The sequence below is a fragment of the Macaca nemestrina genome, chromosome 7 (genome assembly GCF_043159975.1).
Source record: "Macaca nemestrina isolate mMacNem1 chromosome 7, mMacNem.hap1, whole genome shotgun sequence".
NCBI lineage: Eukaryota > Metazoa > Chordata > Mammalia > Primates > Cercopithecidae > Macaca > Macaca nemestrina.
In genome coordinates, this window is record NC_092131.1 from 136,055,480 (window position 1) to 136,072,361 (window position 16,882).

General features: G+C 50.2%; 1 protein-coding gene across 5 annotated transcripts in view; it reads left to right on the forward strand.

Moving 5' to 3' along the window:
• Positions 1-16,882, forward strand: part of LOC105488312 (multiple EGF like domains 11) — a 388,835-nt gene that overhangs the window by 332,396 nt on the left and 39,557 nt on the right. For all 5 annotated transcript variants that reach the window (XM_071101179.1, XM_071101176.1, XM_071101178.1 and 2 more), the window contains one exon: positions 15,871-15,991. In XM_071101179.1, coding sequence (XP_070957280.1) covers positions 15,871-15,991 — 121 coding nt within the window. The remainder of the gene's footprint in view (positions 1-15,870; positions 15,992-16,882) is intronic.

Here is a 16,882-nt window from a genome sequence, read left to right on the forward strand (position 1 = left end):
CCATGGCTTCACAATTCCCTGAGACAGGCCCAGGGAAGCCAGGCAGGGGCTCCCTGGCCATGAGGCATAGGTGTGGAGGAGGGTATAGGGAGTGGAAGGAAAAGAGTGGGAGCAGAGCAGGCGGGCCCTGCATGCCAGGGTGGGCTCTTGTGCTTAAGTCAGCAGGCAAGAGGGAGCCACTGCCATCTTGAGGAGGGGTATGACAAAACAGTACTGTATTTGACCTCCATTCTCTGTGTCAGGAGATGGTGATGTCACAGAATAAGAACCAGCATACAGGCCAGGCACGGTGGCTCACACCTGTAATCCCGGCACTTTGGGAGGCCGAAGTGGGTGCATCACCCGAGCTCAGGAGTTCCAGACCAGCCTGGCCAACATGGTGAAACCCCGTCTCTATTAAAAATACAAAAATTAGCCAGGCATGGTGGTGGGCGCCAGTAATCCCAGCTACTTGGGAGGCTGAGGCATGAGAATAGCTTGAACCTGGGAAGCAGAGGTTGCAGTGAGCACTCCAGCCTGGGTGACAGAGCGAGACTGTCTCAAAAAACAAAAACAGCATGTAGTAGATGCTCAATAGGTGCTGGATCCCATCCTCTCCACATGTCTTCACTGGAGGCTGCTTGGCAGAGTGGGGAGAGCATGGACTTTGAGTCAGGGAAACCCGAGTTTGCATCTCAGCCTTGCCATTCACCTCCTGGGTAGCTTAGGGCAGGTTCACCCTTTGCTTGCCTTGCATGTGGATGTTTCTTGTAGGATTGTTGTGAGCATGAGACAGGGCAAGCTCAACAAAAGCGTTTGGCACGGAGTAGGTAAATCATAGCCTCTTCTTGCACCTGCAGTGGGCCTAGTTCCTGTTGGGTCATATGTAATAATAAAACGCTGAAAGCATCTATAGCATCTGGGCCAGGCACTGTTCTAAGAACATTACGTATATTAACTTATTTCATCTTCACTACTACCCTTGGAAGAAGGTACTATTGTAATTCCCATTTTGCAGATAGGGAAACTAAGACACAGAGAGGTTAACACCTTGCACAAGGTTCAAAAAGCCCCAGGGACAAGACCTGAATCCAATAGGCAGGTTGCAGAGTCCATGGGCTTGACATGCCTGCCTGCCCTTGACATGCCTGTGAGCTGCGGGCAAACCCAGAGTGATCCTCACTGCCCCCAACAGGATGAAACCTTAACTATGGCCTTGTGGGTGCTGGAGCCAGGAGAGCTGAATTTGGAAGTGGCTGACAAATGATGGGGGAATCAGGCACCTGTCAGGCAGCTCAGGGGAGGTGTCCGTTTCCCAGGTGGTGGCAGGGACGGAGTGCCCAGCCACGATGCTGTCCATCCACATCACTGTTCTCCAATACAAAATACTCATAATCACCATCTCATGTGCTCTCACCGCCCTCTGAGGGCTGTGATGGTGCCACTGACATTTTACAAATAAAGAAACTGGCATGGCAAGGTTACATAGTCTCTGGTGCATCTCAGCACTCCCCAGCCTAGGGCTGAGCCCCTACCCAGGCCCTCACTGCTCCTCAGGGTGCCTCCTCCTACCCCATCTCCCTCAGTAGCCCTGCTCCCCTCTCCTCCCTCAGGCCTGCAGCCCCACGCCAGGTCTGGCGTAGGCCTGAAGCCACCACTGTCTTTTCCTGCAGGGAGGTCTGACCTGAGCTCCCATCAAACCTGCCCCTTCCTGGGTTTGGGTGCCTTCATGGAGGGCACATTCCAGGCCTGTGTTCTGTGTGGTGAGGCACTCTGTGAGAACTTGACTGAGAAACCTCTAGGGCCAGAAAAATCTAGAGGAAAAAACCCAAGGGGCTGGGCACGGTGGCTCACACCTGCAATCCCAGTAGTTTGAGAGGCTGAGGCGGGTAGATCACTTGAGGTCACGAGTTTGAGACCAGCCTAGCCAATGTGGTGAAACCCCGCCTCTACTAAAAATACAAAAATTAGCCGAGCATGGTGTGCGCCTGTAATCCCAGCTACTTGGGAGGCTGAGGCAGGAGAATCATTTGAACCTGGGAGATGGAGGCTGCAGTGAGCTGAGATCGCACCACTGCACTCTAGCCTGGGTGACAGAGTGAGACTCCATCTCAAAAAAAAAAAAAAAAAAAAAAGGCCTGAGAGTTCATAGGAGTTGGGGAGTTGGGGATGGAGATGGACCAGAGGACACTGTGGACAGTAGAGGCATCTGTCCCCACCCCAACTCCTTTTTTGTTCTCTAGTAAAAGCTTCTCCAGTGTTAACTCCTGGGCTGTCTTTGCATTCAGTCTATAATTGTTTTTATAATGATTCCACAATCAATAATCAACTGGATTTGCCAGAGTCTGGACTCTCAGCCAGAGAGGAAGGGCCCAGACACCTTTCTAAAACAGGCTGGAACACTGAGTCACTCACCTGTTCTAGGGGGCCCTCCTTTATCGCCCAAGCAAAGTTGACACCTGGCGCTCAAGGTCATGCTGGCTGGGCCCAGCCTGACCTCCAGGCTCCTGCTGCTGCCCCTCATCACCCTTCCCTTACCCCTAAACTCCAGCAAATCCAACCTGCCTTACCCTGCAGCCCCTCAACCCACATGTGGCCCCACTGCCACGCCTTTGTTCAGTCTGCCCCTTCCCCTGAATACCCTTGCTCTCTATCCCCCTCAGCCAGATCCTGCTGGTGCACCCTCCAGTCTCCATTCAGTTGCCACCTCCTTACATAGGCTTCTTGCTTTCTTCCCTATGGGATAGAGCCTTTCCGTAGGACCCTGACATACCCACTCTGGTGGCACATTGTGGATGCTTTTCTCCCATCTACTAAACAGTAAGCTCCAAGGGTCTGTCCAATTCATCCCTGTGTGCCTACTCTTTTCCCCAGCCTGCCACCTCCTAACCCACAGCCTATCCAAGCCTGGCACAGTCCCCTGCACAGAGTGTCAGTAAATATGTGTCGAATAAATGCACAGATCATTTAGAAGCATCCCCTAAAATGTGAATGCACTACATTTTACTCGGACCCTAGTTTTCCTTATTAGCCTCTGCAGGACCCTCTGTCCCCCACAGTCTGGTTCCCACCTGGGACATGGTCACCATCACTATTGTCAGACTCTGGCTCTGCAGGCCACTGCCCCAAGTCCACACTACACAGCCCTCACCCCTAGGGAGCTGGGCTCTTTTGCAGTACACACTCATATATACCCTATAGATCCAACCCACCCTTCCTTTGACTTTGAGCCATACCATGCTCAAAGCCACTATGATCAAATCACCGTTGGGACTCTATGGCCAGGATCAGCCCAGATGTCTGACATGCACATGCTAAGTTTGCCCCACAGCTGTCACACCACCAATACATATCACACACACACACCAAACTTACATACTACATGGATCACATAGGGGGTGACCCTCTCAGTTACCATGCAAACCAGGACCCTGGGACAGCAGGCCCAAATCCTATCCCTAACCTGCTCTCAATATATGCAGAGCACATGTACATCTCGTACCTATGACACACATAGGGCCCACACGTGTTAATCACGTGAAATACATCAGGAATACATGTCACCGCTAGCACACATACACACACAAGCTCACCAAAAACAGTCCACAGAACATGCACGTGGAGAAATCGCCAGTCTGTGCTCCCTGCCTCCATGGTCCACACACACACACTCCTCTAAATGCCCAGAAAGACCTCCCCCAACACCCAACATAGGTTTTCCCAGAAGTTTAGAGGCGTTGTTTTTTTTTTTTGGCACTTAAAAATGCCAAGGTTTGCGTTGAACGCGGTGGCTCATGCCTGTAATCCCAGCCCTTTGAGAGGCCAAGGCGGGTGGATCACCTGAGGTCAAGAGTTTGAGACCAGCCTGGCCAACACGGTGAAACCCCGTCTCTACTTTTAGTAAATTAGCCAGGCATGGTGGCATGTGCCTCCCAGCTACTCAGGAGGCTGAGGCAGGAGAATCGCTTGAACCCAGGGGGCAGAGGTTGCAGTGAGCCCGGATCATGCCACTTTACTCTAGCCTGGGCGAAAGAGCGAAACTCCGTCTAAAAAAAAGAAAAAAAAAAAAGCCAAGTTGTGTTTGGTTTTTGTTTTGTTTTGTTGTAGCACTATGGAAATCATGAAACCTAACATAGATTGATTAGGGTCATATGCTGTCAATGATTGCCCAGCATCCAAGGTGAGCAGCAGTAGGAGCAGCAGCAGCGGCACCACCAGCACCATCATCATCATCATCATCATCATCACCATCACCATCAAACCAGCTTTATTTCATTCAAAAGATATACATTATTAAATACTCACTCCCACTGCCTGTTATCCCACCATCTTAGCTTTATACCCTGAAGTCTTGAAACCTTTTGTACTTCAGGAGCTTCCTAACAACATAAGACACAAATGCCCCCTAATAGTTCCCTAAGAGTTCCCACCATAAGCCCCTGTGAGCCATTTCTGCCTTCATTGTCAACATACATTTAACAACAAATGGGTAGGACAGGAGATTATGAAATTACACATCACAGGCACCTGGTAGCAAGCCTTGCATATTGCATGTGCTAAGGACATTTGAGTCCCCATCGCTTCCAACCTGTGTGCAGTCAAGGCAGCCTGGTCTAGGGGACAGAACTTGGGCTTTGGAATCAGTTGCCCCTTCCCTTTCCCATGCTGTGACTTGGGGCAAATTGACCTCTCCGGCCTTGGTTTGCAAACCCTCTCTAGGATAGTTCTCTCTCTAGGAAGGGAATTCTCTCCCTGCAGGGCTGTTATACAGCAAAAGGAGATAAGAGAAAAAAAAAAAGTTCCTGGCACAAGCCTGTCACCAAGGGGGGTGTGAAAAATATGGAGTTTCCTTTCTCCTGTCATCAGCACTAGGGATGTGTGGGTCTGCCCTAAGCCACAGGGCCACCCCTGTCTAGAGGGGTGAAGGGGTGTGGTCAGTGGTGAGGACCAGGGTCCTGCTCCCCACTCCCTCCAAGGGCTGCCCATCATGCATACACTATGCAAACATCTCCAGAGATTTTAGAATTTGGGTCTCCTAATAAGGTACAACTCTCCTGAGTTTGCTCAATAAGCCCATATAAGCCAGTAATGCCTGCTCTAAACTGAGTACAGAATCTCAGGAAAGAGAATGATTAGAAAAGGAGAAGGGGATACAGGTAGCACAAGAGCATCGATACAGAGGAGAAAAGAAACTGCTCCATGAGAACTGCAGCTGAGTCCCTAGGAGCACCCTGGATGACTCAGCCAGTAAGTGACATGGCCTCAACTTGATCTAAAACATCTTTTCTTGGCCGCATGGACTGCCTCTTGGGTCTCTCTGAATTTTTTTTTTTTTTTTTTTTTTTTTTTGAGATGGAGTCTCACTTTGTCACCCAAGCTGGAGTGCAGTGGGGCAATTTTGGCTCACTGCAATCTCTGCCTCCTGGGTTTAAGCTATTCTCGTGCCTCAGCCTCCCAAGTAGCTGGGATTACAGGTGCCTGCCACCATGCCCAGCTAATTTTTGTATTTTTAGTAGAAACAGGTTTTTACCATGTTAGCCAGTCTGGTCTCAAACTCCTGACCTCAAGCCGTCCACCTGCCTCAGCCTCCCAAAGTACTGGGATTACAGGCATGAGTCACTGTGCCCAGCCAGGTCTCTCTGAAATGTTTTGGTGTCTGTTTGGGAACTGTTGGGAGGTGTCTGTGCTCCTCCAAAGAGGACCCTTGAGATGTCAGAGCCATATCAAATATTTGTGCAAATTAGAATAAGTTGCCCCTTTCTCAAGACATTCTACTGACATCTGCCAGAAAACTGATGTAATATATACACAAATCTATAATGACTGTCATTTGAATAAAACCTCTAGAGTTGTGCAGTGCACACCCTACACAACTGCACAGAGTAACCTCAGATCACTGGCAGCCTATTCATTTTTGACAGACATAGGTGAGAGTGAATATTACAGGGGCTTCCAGTCCTAACCTTTCTGCTCCTTCCGCCTGCATGGGAGCCAGACAGAATGACTCAGCCCCACAGGCTGTGGACATTTCTCCCTCAGCACAGGGAGGCAGGGTCAGGGATAGATATGACAAGTGTCCTCCAGGTCTCTCTCTCATCCCTGTGGCTCTCTGTTCCTCATACCTTATGCAGAGTTTCTTTTCCCCAACATGCACCTGCTGTCAGTTGCTGCTTTATCAGTGACGCACTAATTAGGTCCAGCGAGGTTTGCTCTGCGTTGGAGAGGCTGCCGTGGCTGGCATTTGGACAAGCTATTCTGTTTGCCTTGTGGGCCACATGTCACTCTTTCTCCCTAGGAAATTACAAATGAGGCTCCCCCCTTGAGAGTCCCACTGTCCTAGCATGTAGAGTTGGGAGTGGGGTGTGACTGACAAGGGTGGGCAGGAGAGTGCAGCAGCCCAGGGCTGGCATTCTGCTTGGCAAGGAGCAGGCGCTTGTCTGGCAAGGGGGTTTGTAAATAATAAAGCATGCAATTCTTGTGTGCTGCTGGCATGGATGTGGCATTGGACACCAAAAGCCGTCCCCATTAGTAGCTCCGGAACTCCAGGAATGACTGGGGTGATGAACAGAAGCAACCAGAGCCACTACAGGCTGCTTGCGGAACCCCTGGAAGTGGGCGGGACTAGCCTGTGCCCCTTTCATGCTCCACCCCATCTAACCACTAGACTTTACTGACAAGCTCTGTTCCACTCCCCATGTATCTCCTGACCTAGCACAGTGTCTGACACATACTGGCACTTAAGAAACATTTCCTGAATGTCTGAATAATTCAGTCCATGTGTACTGAACACAAATGACTCAATCCTTATCCTCATGGAACTTGCAATCTAGTAAATGAGAGCTGAATTTTTTAAATGATTACTTCATTACAACTGTAGTAAGTGACACAAAGGAGCAGTAACAGGGAAACCTGCCCTGGAAGTGGGAGGGCTGGGGGAGAGTTAAAGAGTGAGGGCTGGGCATGGTGTCTCATGCCTGTAATCCCAGCACTTAAAGAGGCCAAGGCAGGTGGATCACGAGGTCAGGAGTTCGAGACCAGCCTGACCAAGATGGTGAAACCCCGTCTCTACTAAAAATACAAAAATTAGCCAGGTGTGGCTAATTACAGGTGGCATGCACCTGTAATGCCAGCTACTCAGGAGGCTGAGGCAGGAGAATTGCTTGAACCCGGGAGGTGGAGGTTGCAGTGAGCCGAGATCGCGACATTGCACTCCAGCCTGGGTGACAGGGTGAAACTCTGTCTCAAAAAAGAAAAAAAGTGGGAACTGAAAGGGACCTTAGGTCTCATCTAGTCTAGTATAATGGTTAGCAAGACACAGGCCTATCACAATGTCTTGCTTGTCATAGATGCTCAAGAAACACAGATTGAACGAATGAATGAATGAATGAATGAATGAATGAATGAATGAGGAAGCCACCTTGGGCTAGTGCTTTTGCCTCACTTGAACCTATGTACTCTGACCCCAGGTCCAGGACCCATTCCTGCCCTGAGCCATCCCACCTACTACTCCAACAAAAGGATAGCTGAGCCAAGCCAACTTCCTTGGTTGCTGGTCCCAGAGTGGTCTCTGCTGAGCTCCCACAGGCTGGCAGGCTCATGCCACCTTGGCCTGGATCTAGAGAACTCAGTTCCACGCCATTTACACTGCCTCCTACCCACAGAGCATATTTAAGGGGACTAGACGACAAACTCACACAATTGCCTCCCTCTTTTGTGTGAGGGAGGGTCAACACTTTCCATTCTCCTCCATCTACTCCAAAAAATACTCATTAACCTCCTGTCCATTGCAAGGAAAATGGATGATCAACATGAGAAGCTCAGCTGTTGATTAATTTTCCCAAACAGGGCCAAACTACAAAGCAGCATATTGCAGGGGAGAAAATTCAATAAACAATATTTGAAACAAATTTAATAGAACATATAACTCATTACCCACCGGGGTCTGGGCCTGTGCCGTCATGTTATGCACAGAGGCAGGTGGAAGGTGGAGGAGCGATTTGCATCTTTAGTGGGACCAGCGTCGAGGGTTTGTTAGTAGTGCTTTCAAATCAAGTTCAAGATGTTAATAGCCAATACTGCATCTATAATTAACAGGCCTTTGGATGGGAGGAAGGGTTCACATCCGTTCTGCATTCACAGAATGAAGATGCTGAACAGGACTGGCAGGCATCCCCAGAAGCAGCATGGGGACCTGCCCTGTGGGTGGTGTGGACTGGGGAGATGGGGATAGATGAAGATAGAAGGACACCCAAGCATCAACTTCTAGGTGCTAAGAAAGGGTCAGAGCATCTAGGCCTTGGTGGGTGGTGCTCCCTCCAGATCAGGGCCATGTCCTCTGGATGTCTTGCTCTGTGCTTAGGTGTCAAGTGCACTTTCCATATCAACAGGGATGGCACAGGCCAACCCAGAATTCCCACATTTGGGCTGTTGGCATCCTGTGATCGAAATGGGAGCTAGGAGATTTGAGTTCCAAATGAATGTTCACCTTGCATTGGCTGTGTGATCTTGGGCAAGTCACTTTCCCTTTTTTGTCCTCAGTTTCCTCACCTATAAAACAAGGCAGCTGGACCAGGTGATTCCCAGTGTCCCTTTCAGCTCTAGCATTATGGGCTATCGACCCACCATTGGGACAGGTATGTGACCAGGCCCAGGCCATGCATTAGCAGAGCAGGTGGACCACAGCTGGTGGGAATCTTAAGAGGCCCAAGAGGACTCCCCATCTCTGGCCCTGCTTCCTACCATTCCTCACACCTTTGGGTTAAGACCCCCACTCCAGGCAGGAAGATACTCAGAGTCCGAGCTAAAGGGCCCTTAGAGATGACATAGCCAGTGGTTCCCAGCTAGACACTTGTAAAGGCTGCAGCAGGTTGCCAAGAGCAGATTGGTACATTTCACAAAACCTGCGGGAAATCCTGTATTACCTGTGATGAAGCTAACTGAAACACCAAGGTTTTTCTTTTGCTTTTAATTAGAATTAAATTAACTCTATGTGATATCCCAGGTTAGTGTGTGCTGATCAGAAGCTCTGATTGGTCATAGGTGACATCATAGGAATATCTAGATCATGGTTGGTGGACAAGAGGCTGCCACTAGAGTCACATGGTATGTGGTCACTGGCCAAATTGTACTTGTCCAATATGTGACTAGCCTTGGACACCAGCCCAGAGGGACTGCAATGTCTTTCAAACAGAGAGGGCTTTGTAGGGGGAGAATACCAAAAAGGGTCCTTAGTGGTGAAAAGTTGGGGAGACTGGTTTCAATAGCCTCAGATGATTGATAAAGAAACCAAGGCCTGTACATTACCGTGCATTAACATTAGTTTATCCAAAAAGAAGATAGACTACTTCCAGCAGGAATTCGAGATGGTGATTTTAGGGGAACAACCTCAATAAAGGACCTTAGGGGACAGGCCTGGCTGGGGGAGTGGGCAGAGTTGCTAGGCTAAGCAAAGCATATGACATGCCAGATGCAAACTCCTCAGCTCACAACCCTGGCTCTCATCCTGGCCTTTTCTCCAGTATGTGACAAGATCAACTGACATGAACTGAGGGCTGGTTTGGGTCAGGCTTTAGGCTGGAGGGAGGCAGGTGTAAACAGAAAAACCCTTGCAGCCAGTTCCCTGGGAGCAGTGGCCTGCAAGTCCCAGCTCTGCCTTGTGGGCCCACTTTGGCTCATGGTGGATTTGATCATCTCTGATGTCTGTTTAGCTCAGAACGTCTTGTCTCCCAGAATGGATGCTCTAGAGGCCAACTATATAATTTTTGCCTGTGCTTCTCGCTCTCTGGTAGGCAGAGTTGGGCAGGGAGTGATGGGGTGAGGCACGGAAGCACAGACCAGGATCTCCTGGCTTTCCCTTCTCACAAGAGCCCCATGGAGGCTCAGAGTCAATGTGTTAGCGTGGGGCCCATCCTTAGACGAGACAGTATTCTGTTGCCTGTGTGTGATGAGGACCACAGAACCCAGCCTACCAGGGACCCTCACTCACACATTATTTGAAAATTCCCATACTCTGTGCCAGGTACTGGGGAACCTAAATAGGTAAGGCCCCTCTTCTCTTGAAGCTTCTAGTCTCTCTGGGAGAGGCAGAGAGTAAATAAGTGGACAAAGAAACATACCTGGATGTAGGCATGACTATACCTGCATGGGTACTGCCTGGGAGTTGCCCAAGGCCAGAGACTGGGTCCCAGTCTCTTCTGTGCCCTTGGAGCCTGCAACATGGCTAGCTCAGAATTGGCCCTCACTCAGCAAACATTTGCTGAATTGCCTGGCATACGAGAGAAAGCATATGGAAAGTGCCCAGTCCTTCTGCTCCTGTCTACAGTAGAAGCCAGCATGTACACACAAACATCTCATTTCAATTAAACATTTATCGAGGATCCATTATGTACCAGCAGGGGCCCAAGCTCTGAGAATCTAGACATGAATACAATCAGATCCATCCCCATAGAGTTCATAGCCCTGAGGTGGAGGGAGGCACTGAGCCAACCACAACCCTCTGGTGCTAGGATGATGGTTGCTATGTATGCACCCAATTCCCACCAGGGCAGGGCTGGTGGGCTGGAAAGGAGTGTCAGGGAAGACACCCAGGAGAAAATGTACACAGACATACCCAAGGCAAACACCCACAGAAACACACAGATGTCTATACTGACTGCCCACATAGACCATCATATTAAGGCTTGTTTGTTAGTGGTCCCCCAAATCAAAAAGGTATTACTGTACCTTGGGTCAGGGGATGCGCTGGGGTAGGGAGAGCTGACAGTCTAATCTGAGATAGGCTGGTGATTGGCTTGCTATGAACATCAATCACCAGAGACTGGCCAATTACAGACCAGGCCTCACCCTCAGATCAGAGGCTAGAAGTTAGGGAATTTGACAAAAAACTTTAACTGTTAGTGTAATACTTGTGTTCGTTGAGGTGTTAGAACCTGGTATGCATTGGTACTGAGGCCAGGGGGCCAGGGCAGTGAGGTGGAAGAGGAGAGTGCTCGAAGTTAGCTGTGCCAAGGTTACATTCCTTCAGGGCAGAGCGGTGCACTTTAGAAACTGTCTGATTCCCCATTTGGACTTTTTGCTGTTAGGAGCTGACTGGAAAAAAAAAAAAAAAAAAAAAAAAACCACAGTTTCTTCTCTTCTCCCACTCAACAACAATCAACACAGAAGACTTCTGTGACCAATGTGTGGGGATTTCTCCCCAGCAACAAGCAATCAATCAGCTCTGCAGCAGACATCAGCTGGGTGCCCTCCAATTCAATTCTGACACTACCTATCTGGAGATAGCGTCAGATCCCACAGGTGGAGGGCTTAGGGCCCTAGACTGCTCCCCTTCCTGCCTTCAGATGCCAGTCACAAGCTCCAGGCTGTTTGCCTGTGTGTGTGTGTGTTTTTTTTTTTTTTTTCCTCTTGAGACGGAGTCTTGCTCTGTCACCCAGACTGGAGTGCAGTGGCATGAACTCGGCTCACTGCAATCTCTGCCTCCCAGGTTTAAGCGATTCCCCTGCCTCAGCCTCCCAAGTAGCTGGGACTACAGGCGGGCACCACCACGCCCAGCTAATTTTTTTGTATTTTAGTAAAGACGGGATTTCACCATGTTGGCCACGATGATCTCAATCTCCTGACCTTGTGATCCGCCTGCCTCAACCTCCCAAAGTGCTGGGATTACAGGTGTGAGCCATCGTGCCTGGCCTTGCCTGTGCTTCTAACTGACAGGCTATAAATCAGGTTTCCTGCAACTCCCCCCTTGGGTTCGATTAATTTGCTAGAGAGGTTCACAGAATTCAGGGAAACACATTTACCAGTTTATTATCAAGGATATTACAAAGGATATGGATGAAAAGATACAGAGGGCAAAACATGTGGGAAGGGGTGTGGAACTTCCATGCCCTCTCCAGGTGTACAACCTTCCCGGAACCTCCGTATGTTCAGCTATCCAGAAACTCTCCAAACCCTGTCCTTTAGAGTTTTTATGGAGACTTCGTTACATGGGAATCATTGGTTACCTTGCTGGCCTTGGGTGATCAACTCAACCTTCAGCCCCTCTTCCTTATACCTTCCCCCTTCAGTGGGTGGGGCTGTACGTCCCAACTTTCTAATCCTGCCTTGGCCTTTCTGGTGACCAGTCCCCATCCTGAAGCAGCCATCAGTCATTAGCATACAAAACGACCTCACTTTTGGCCAGGTGCAGTGGCTCACACCTGTAACCCCAGCACTTTGGGAGGCCAAGGTGGGTGGATCACCTGAGGTCGGGAGTTCGAGACCAGCCTGACCAACATGGAGAAACCCCGTCTCTACTAAAAACACAAAAATTAACTGGGCGTGGTGGTGCATGCCTGTAATCCCAGCTACCAGGAGGCTGAGGCAGGAGAATCGCTTGAACCGGGAGGTGGAGGTTGCGGTGAGCCGAGATCACGCCACTGCACTCCAGCCTGGGCAACAAGAGCGAAACTCCGTCTCGGGGGTAAAAACAAAAAACAAACAAACAAAAAAAAAAAAACAAAAAAACCTCACTTTGGAGATTCTAAGGATTCCAGGAGTTGCTTGGCAGGAAACTGGATGAAGACCTAATACATATTTCACAATATCAGAGGATCTGACAAATGCAAAGTGTTTGGAACAGTGGCCCTCAGGGAATGGTCATTCCGTCCTCCAAGACCATACCTGTAGTGTGTGGTGATAAAAGTTCCAGCCTGTGTCAGCTGTGAGGGGGAACAGGGAGCCAGCCCAGAGAAGGTGATAAAAAGGTAAACAAGGGGCATGGAGTCAGGACTCTCCCCAACCCCCCTGCCGCGGGTACCCACCCTGCCTCCTCTCCTTCAGGGCTGGCATTTTTTAATTGAGAAGTGGATCTCTCCTCCAGAACTTCCTTCTTAAATTTAAACCTAGGAGGATTTTGTGTATTCTTTCCCTAAGAGATGGTATATCTTTGCACTAATAGCTTGTATAGTGCTTTCTACCCATCAGGCACTATTCTAACTACTACACAAATGATAACTAATTTAATCCTCTTAATCCTGTGAAAAGGAGACATTTCAATTCCATTTAACAGATGTGGGAACTGAGGCTCAGGGGGTTTAGTAAATTGCCTATGGTCACACGGTGAATAAGCTGTGAAAGCAGGATGGTACCAGAGTCCACCCTCTGTTCCCTCACCCCTATTGCCTCTCAGGATGGAAGATCTGGTTCTTTCTCCTTCACCTTCACTGGCACTAACACACCGGGGGTTCTGGATAAGCCACTGCCCCTCTCTGACTCTCCCTTTTCTTCTCTGGGAAGCAGAAAGTCACCTCAGCCTGGTGGCCTCCCAGGACTGCTGCAAAGACCAGGCGTAGGCTTCTCTGGGAGAAAACTGACACAGCATTGTTGGGAGCAGATGTGTCAAGCTGGGCTCCCAGCATCCTGTCCCATGGATCAGGGCCAGGGCAGGAGGCCTCTCTGAGCCCCATCAGTAGACCCGCGACAGGGCTCACAGGCAACTTGAGGCCTTGCAGGGGGATCAGGATTGGGGACACTAATGAGGACTCTGGGAGAGAAACCCCTTCTCTCTGACAGCAGATTCAGGCAGACAGGCATACGCTGTGCCCACGGTCTGCACCCAGGCCAAGACCCTCAGAGGTTAAACAGATTCTTATGTGCTATTTATTATCTTGGAGAAATTGGAGTTTTCTGGGTAATAGGAAAGCTGACAGACTCCAGCTGGTCAGGCCTGCTGGGGACTAGCGGGGAAAAGAGCAGGAACCGTGGGGCCTTTGGGATAGAACTTCACACTCCCTGACTCCGAGGGTGGGACAGAAGCAGAAAAGGGCTGGAGAGGAACTTCTCTGTGGCAAAGACCCACACCCGCGGGTCTCTCTGTGGCCCACATAGGAGTGAAGCCAGATGCCTGGACCCTTAGAGTTGAGAAGGGAGCTCCTCTATGCCACGCCTGTCATTTTAGAGATGCGGGAACTGAGACTCAGAGAGGGGCAGTACATATCCGGTGTCACACAGCTAGTGGGGCCCAAATTTATTACCAGGATTCCCACGGGAAGCTTTGGTGTAAGGCCTAAGACGCTGGCTGGAGACACTCCCTAGGGGCCGGAGGTGGGAATTCAACATCCAGCAACCACTTGCTCCAGCGTAGACAGCACCACAGTAGGTTCCTAAGTGGGGAAGCATGTCCTGGGGGACCCAGGGAAGAAAGTCCGAACTCCCTCCCCTGGCATTCTAGGCTCCCAGCCCCCCTTCTGCCTATCTCCTTCACTCCACCCTTCGGCCGCCCCTGGAGCATTCCCAGCTCATACTCCTCTGCACTCTCGTCCACACCCCTCTTCCCATCTGCATCCCCTTTACCCTACTCTTCTGATTAACTGAATGCTCCCACCACTCAATGCCTCCGAAACCTCCATTCCTGGTCTCCCTACCCTGTAACTTGCCCCTCCTCCAAATTCCTTACTGGAGCTAACAGCGTACCCACTTACCGGTAGAGTGGATGCCCAGATTCACCCCTCAGGACAGCACTTTCTTCTCCAGCTGCCGGAAAGTTAGTGGCTCCCAGGTGAGGCCCTCTATAGACACTGCCTTTGAAGTCAGCTGACTCACCTGAGGAGTCATGGCCCCTTCCCCCATCCCAGTGGATGGCCAGTGATTGATGGGGGCATAAAGGATTTCCCTCCTTTTCCCCCATGTGGGACAACTCCAGGGGTCATCTCAGCTTCAGAGCTTCCTGCCAGATCAGCAGAAGTTACTGTAACTGTGCCTCGGTTCAACTTTTCCTCAGCCTTGACCACCTCCCTCATCGGGATTGTTCTCAAGAGCTCACTAATCTCTATCTCAGAATGTTTTCCAGGGCAGCCAGTTTAGGATCCCCGGTAATGTAATGGTTAAGCAGCCAGCCTGGGTTCCAACAAGGAGCAACTGGGTTTAGTTCTGTGACCTTGGCAGAGTTAAGTAACTTCTCCATGCAGTTATCTGTTAGGTGAGAATAATGCTGAGGCAGTAGCTTCTATCTCGTGTGAGTGCTGTGACAATTAAATGAGATGGTGTGTGTGTTACACGATATTGAGAAAGGTCTCAATATGCATGAGCTATCATTTACATTTAACTTCTCTGAGGCTCAGGCAAATACGGATAGGATATTACTACTCGTGTCATGGGGTTGTGGGTGAGAAATCAGATTGGGAGACAACGGGTTAGACTTGGTGCTGCTTCAACCTAATACAGACTTTGGGTCAAGGTCCTCTAGATTTGTGGTCTGGAGGCCTGACCCCTCCAATAACTGAAAACGGTTATATTAGTTTTCCATTACTGCTGTAAAAAATCACAACTTAGTGGCTTCAAACAGCACTAATTTATTATCTGACAGTCCTGAAGGTCAGAAGTCTGGTATGGGTTTCATGAGGCTGAAGCCCAGGTGCCGGCAGGCCGTGTTCCTTCCTGGAAGCTTTAGGAGAGGGTCTATTTCCTGCTCACTCATGTTGTTGGCAGATTCAGCTCCTCTGGTTGCAGGACTGAGGCCCTCATTTTCTTGCTAACTGTAAAAGAGCTGCTGATCCCAGATGCTAGAGGCCACTGCATTCCTCAGCTCCTGGCCCCTTCCTCCATCTTCAAAGTCAGCACAGGCGGGTGGAGGGCTTCTCATGGTGTATCTCTCTGACCTACCTTCTTTGGTCATCTTTTACTCTGAAGTACTCGTGATTATACTGGGCCCACCTGGATAACCCCCGACATTCTCCCCATCTCCAGGTCCTTAATCACACCTGCAAAGTCCCTTTATGCCATGTAAGGTAACATATTCACAGATCCCAGGGATTAGGACATGAACATGTTGCGGGCAGCAGGGGTCATTATCCTGCCTACCACAGCCATCCAACGTGGAGCAATCTTTGATCCAAAATTCAACCCCTCCCTTTCCAGGGAGAGGTCTGTGCCGTTTCCTGTGCAGCAGGGACCTACGGCCCCAACTGCTCGTCCATCTGTAGCTGTAACAATGGTGGCACCTGCTCCCCAGTAGATGGCTCCTGTACCTGCAAGGAAGGTAATGTGCCCTCTCCCCCAAGCTCATCCCCCACATATGAGCACACTGCCCAGGTGGTGCTGCCAGCTGAGGTGGGGCTGTCCCAGCCCCACCCACATGCAAGGTCAGGAAGCCTATATTGGTTGGGTTCCAGGCAAGGAAACCCATACCAGGAACTTCAATAGCAGGAATGTAATGAGGGGATTCATTGCAATGTTCAAAGAGCTGAAGAGCACACAGGGAAGGTATGCAACCCAGACATTAATACCTGTGGGAGAAGCTGCTATCGCTCCTAGGGTTGGAGGAACAAAAGAAAGAGTTCCCAGAGCCTGGGAGTGAAGGGTACCTGGTAGGCACTGAGACATAGAAAGAGGGGGCTGCACCACCGCCCGAGGCCCCAGACAGAGAAAGAGGAAAAGGACACACCTATCTCTCCTGCTTCCACTCTCCAGTCTGTGGGCAGGTCTCCCACATGCAGCCCAGCTGGGAGCCAGCTGACGAGAATCCTGGGATATGCATCCTGCAGGGGCCAGCCCCCATCACAAACAGGGAAGCGGGGAAGGGGAGAAGGGGAGAAATGATGCAGTAGGCAAAGAGGCCAGTGACCAGCCTAAAAATGGAGAATCAGCTGTCCCTCAAACAGAGGGCCCTGAGTTAAGCTGCCAGACTCCAGCCTGGGCAGAGACAGCACTCCCCACCTGAGGTGGTACCTGTTCCAGGTAGGATCATCTGCCTGGAGCACAAACAGTGAGCACCCAGAGGCAGGAGACCTGGGTTCTAGCCCCAGCTCTCCTAACAGCTCTGTTGAATTTCTGAACTGTGTGTGGAATGTGTGTTCTAACCCAGCCCTCAGGAAAGCAGTGGTTTGGGTGGGATGCTGTGTGCAGAGCTAGGGGGAGTGGGCAAAAAGAC